General features: G+C 37.8%; 1 protein-coding gene across 6 annotated transcripts in view; it reads right to left on the bottom strand.

The window, feature by feature from the left end:
* Positions 1 to 4,129, bottom strand: part of RUFY2 (RUN and FYVE domain containing 2) — a 49,516-nt gene that overhangs the window by 33,589 nt on the left and 11,798 nt on the right. For all 6 annotated transcript variants that reach the window (XR_002771746.1, XM_023509648.1, XM_012801376.1 and 3 more), the window contains 4 exons: positions 3,704 to 3,827; positions 3,446 to 3,507; positions 2,826 to 2,891; positions 687 to 756 (listed from right to left, as the gene is read on the bottom strand). Coding sequence is in view for 5 of the 6 variants with exons in the window: in XM_023509648.1 (XP_023365416.1) it covers positions 687 to 756; positions 2,826 to 2,891; positions 3,446 to 3,507; positions 3,704 to 3,827 (322 nt within the window). In the remaining variant the exon portion in view is untranslated. The remainder of the gene's footprint in view (positions 1 to 686; positions 757 to 2,825; positions 2,892 to 3,445; positions 3,508 to 3,703; positions 3,828 to 4,129) is intronic.

Below are 4,129 nucleotides of genomic sequence, written 5' to 3'. Positions count from 1 at the left end.
GCCTTAGCCGGTTGAGCTATAGGCGCCGAGCCCCAACAGTATTATTTTAATAAGAATTTTTTTTGGGGGGGGTACAGAATCTCACTTTGTCACCCTGGGTAAAGTACTGTGGTGTCACAGCTCACAGTAACCTCAAACTCTTGAGCTCAAGTGATCCTTGTGCCTCACTGCCCCCAACCCCCCGAGTAGCTGGGACTACAGCTGCCTGCCACAACGCCCAGCTATTTTTAAAGACGGGCTCTTGCTGTTACTCAGGCTGGTCTTGAACTCCTAAGCTCAAGCAATCCACCCACCTCAGCCTCCCAGAGTGCTGAGATTATAGGTGTGAGCCACCACACTTAGCCCAAGAATTTCTGATGATAGGTGATTCCACAAGGTAAATATACCCAGATTTTAAAATGAGAATTACAGCTTATCCACAAAAGAGTTTGAGTTTCATTGCTGGGGCTCTTTTTTAGAACTTGAGTATCTCAGATATAGATTCACACAACGGAAAATTTGTCTAAGAATATGTAAAGTGCTTTCTCTAGAACTTACATAATCAATTACAACTATATTACAAGTATTCTATTTAATGAGGAAAGTATGTATGTATGTGTATGTAGGTACTTGTTTTATTCATACTTAAAATGGAAAAGGATCACAAACACTAGGTCCATAAAATGTCCATTACTGGGTGACAGTACCTCTTCAATCAGCTTAGTATTTGACTTTTCTAATGAATCGACTCTTGAATGGAGGCTGCTGACTGTGCTGCTGAAATTAATAAAGAAAAAACTTGTTCAAAATCACGCAAACTAGCAAAGGCAAGAAAAGATACATTAACCTAAACTCATTATATTGACTGATATGTACCAATTGTCCAGTCCAAATTTCTGAGTGTGGAAAATGTCATTAACTTAGATAAATAATTTGTCTGGGAGTACAATAAAAAGTCCAGTGAAAGAATCAATATTTCTTTTGGAATTCCACTTGTTGCTACTCATTTTATATTGTCTTCTTAGGGTCTTTCTTACATTTAACTGATAATTAAATAGAATTGAAATTCCACATGAAGATTACTAAATATTATTTAAATTATATTTTAAAATATATATATATTTTTTGAGACAGAGTCTCAAGCTGTTGCCCTGGGTAGAGTGAGAGTGCCATGGTGTCACAGCTCACAGCAACCTCGAACTCTTGGGCTTAAGCCAGTGGTTTTCAACCTTCCTAATGCTGTGGCCCTTGAATACAGTTCCTATGGATTGTAACCCACAGATTGAGAATTGCTGGCTTAAGTGATTCTCTTACCTCAGCATCCCAAGTAGCAAGATACAGGTGCCCACCACAGCGCCCAGCTATTTTTGGATTGCAGTTGTCACCGTTATTTTAGCTGGCCCAGGCTGGGTTCGAACTCACTAGCCTCAGTGTATTTGGCTAACACCCTGTCGACTGAGCTACAGGCATTACCCTTTATTATTATTATTATTTTTGCTGTGAGCTATGATACCACAGCACTCTAACCAGGGTGACAGCGTGAGACTCTGTCCCCCCCCCCAAAAAAATATCCATAATCCTATTACCCAGAGATAGCCATTTTTACTAATCATTAATTATTATTATTTTTTTTTGAGACAGTCTGACTCTGTTGCCCAAGTTATAGTGCCTGAGTGTCAGCCTTGCTCACAGCAACCTCAAACTCCTGAGCTCAAGCAATTCTCCTGCCTCGACCTCCTGAATAGCTGGAACTACAAGCACATGCCATGATGCCTGGCTAATTTTTTCGGTTTTTAGTAGAGATGGGGTCTCACTCTTCCTTAGGCTGATCTCGAACTCCTGAGCTCAAGCAATCCTCCACCTCAGCCTCCCACAGTGCTAAGACTACAGGCATGAGCCATTATACCCAGCCTTATTAAATTTAATTAGTAAGAACAGTCCATTCATTTCTAATTATGTAGCAAATATTATTCAATATACCTGTGCCGTCCAGTACGGTAGCCATGAGCCACATGTGGTTATGAAGCACTCAAAATGTACCTAATCCAAATTCAAATGTGATATAAGGCTAAAATACACACTGGATTTTGAGGAGGGTACTAAAAATATCTTATTAATAATAACTTTTAAGGGCGGCACCTCTGGCTCACTGAGTAGGGCACCAGCCCCATATACCGAGGGTGGCGGACGTAAACCTAGCCCCAGCCAAACTGCAACAAAAAAATAGCCGAGCGTTGTGGCAGGCGCCTGTAGTCCCAGCTACATCATACTTCTATAATGACTGCACTATACTATTTTACATACAGATCTCAGAAACTCTTCTCAGATAGAGTTTTCACTGATGGCTTCAATGACCAGTTGACCTTGTAAGGAGAAAACTTCCACCATAGAAGATGACAGCCACATTTACACATGAAGCCCTTTAAAGTAGGAGAAATGGATTTTTGAAACATCAAAATAACATAAACTTATACCTTATCTAGCTTTTCTTCCTCAAAAGAACGGTGGTAATTTTAACCTTTTAATTAAATTCAATGAAGATTCTATTTAAAAAATCTGACTCTCATTTTCTGCTGAAAATTTATTCCCAATAATTCTCAGTATTTTTTTTTTTTTTTTTTGGTTTTTGGCTGAGGTTGGGTTTGAACCCACCACCTCCGGTATATGAGTGCCCGACTCCTTGAGCCACAGGCGCCACCCAATTCTCAGTATTCTTAATTTCTATGTTCTGTCTATCCCCTCCATCCCTCAAAGGTACTCAGAAGAAAGGAATGGGATTAAGCTGAAAAGAAGGGAAGAAAAACAAAAACCTAAGGCAAAACGTGCTAAATATCTAAAATACTTACTTCAGTTGTCTATTTAATTCTTCAACATAATTCTTTTGGTCTAATATGGCAGCAATTTGAACATTCCTAGAAAGGAAGAAAAAAGTAGCTTTGTACTAGTTGAAAGGTACTTACCAGATGCAAAACAAATATTTAACTCATCTAAAATTATTGTAAAACCATAATGGCAAAATAACATTATCTTCCTTTAAAAATGCAGGTAAGCACTCTACTAACTATAACCTTTGTTGGATAAATTACTTGCTAATAATAGACTTAGCAATGCCATTAGTGTATTTTAAATTTAAGTTCAATTATATCTTGAAAAAAAACCACCACTTGTAAGCATGTGAATAATAAGCTTTCATCTCTTTTATCTCAAAACACATTTATTAAAATGGGTCTCAATCATTGTGTCGCTGCAGGTCCTACTTTATACTGAAGCCTCTTTCTGCTAAGTGGTTTTTCCCTTATTTGCTTCGTAAAGTTATGATAGAAGTGAAAATGAGACAAAGTAGAAGTGGGATGGGGAAGACAGAAAAGCACACTGTAAATACACAGATGAATCCCATACTGCTTTGTAAAGATCTATCTTAAAAAAAAAAAAATACAACATATGAAATAACTTATGGAAATCATACCTTTCTTTATTTCCAATATCTTCTTCATTCTTCAAATACATAGAAAAGTCAATCACTCCAACCTGAAGTAAATAAAGTTATCTTTATTTAAAGGAGAGAGATAATACTGTATCAGAAGTACCTTTAATAAATTTCATTCTTAATTGTTCTTCAGTATTTAACAGCACTGTTTACAAGTTAAAGTGATACCTGGACCAACCAAGGGCAAAATGTGCAAACTGAAAATACTCTGCTTTGGTACTGATCACTTCTACTTACTTGTGAGTCTAAATCTTCTCCCTTCACACACAGATTGGCATCTATCACATTCAGGCCGACCAGGAGCCCAACAATTACTGCTCCTTCTTCTTCCATCATTAGTGCATGATACTCATAGAACTCACTGTAAAAATTTTAAAAATAAAAACTTTAAATCACAAATTTATTTGAAAAACTAAATTTTAAAATTACTCTATCTTCCTAATCTTCCACTTCACAGATACATAATCTGTTATGTATCCTCAAAGTAGTCTTTCTATAAATGAATAGCTTTTTAAATTTTTGATATTTAGGCTCGGCGCCTATAGCTCAACCGGCTAAGGCGCCAGCCACGTACACCCAAGGTGGCGGGTTCGAATCCCCAGCCCGGACCCGCCAAACAACAATGACGGCTGCAACCAAAAAATAGCCGGGCGTTGTGGCGGG

Source organism: Otolemur garnettii, unplaced genomic scaffold (genome assembly GCF_000181295.1).
Source record: "Otolemur garnettii isolate 467f Iridium unplaced genomic scaffold, OtoGar3 scaffold00008, whole genome shotgun sequence".
Classification (NCBI taxonomy): domain Eukaryota; kingdom Metazoa; phylum Chordata; class Mammalia; order Primates; family Galagidae; genus Otolemur; species Otolemur garnettii.
Note: the sequence above shows the minus strand (reverse complement) of the source record. Positions and strands in the feature narration are given on the sequence as shown.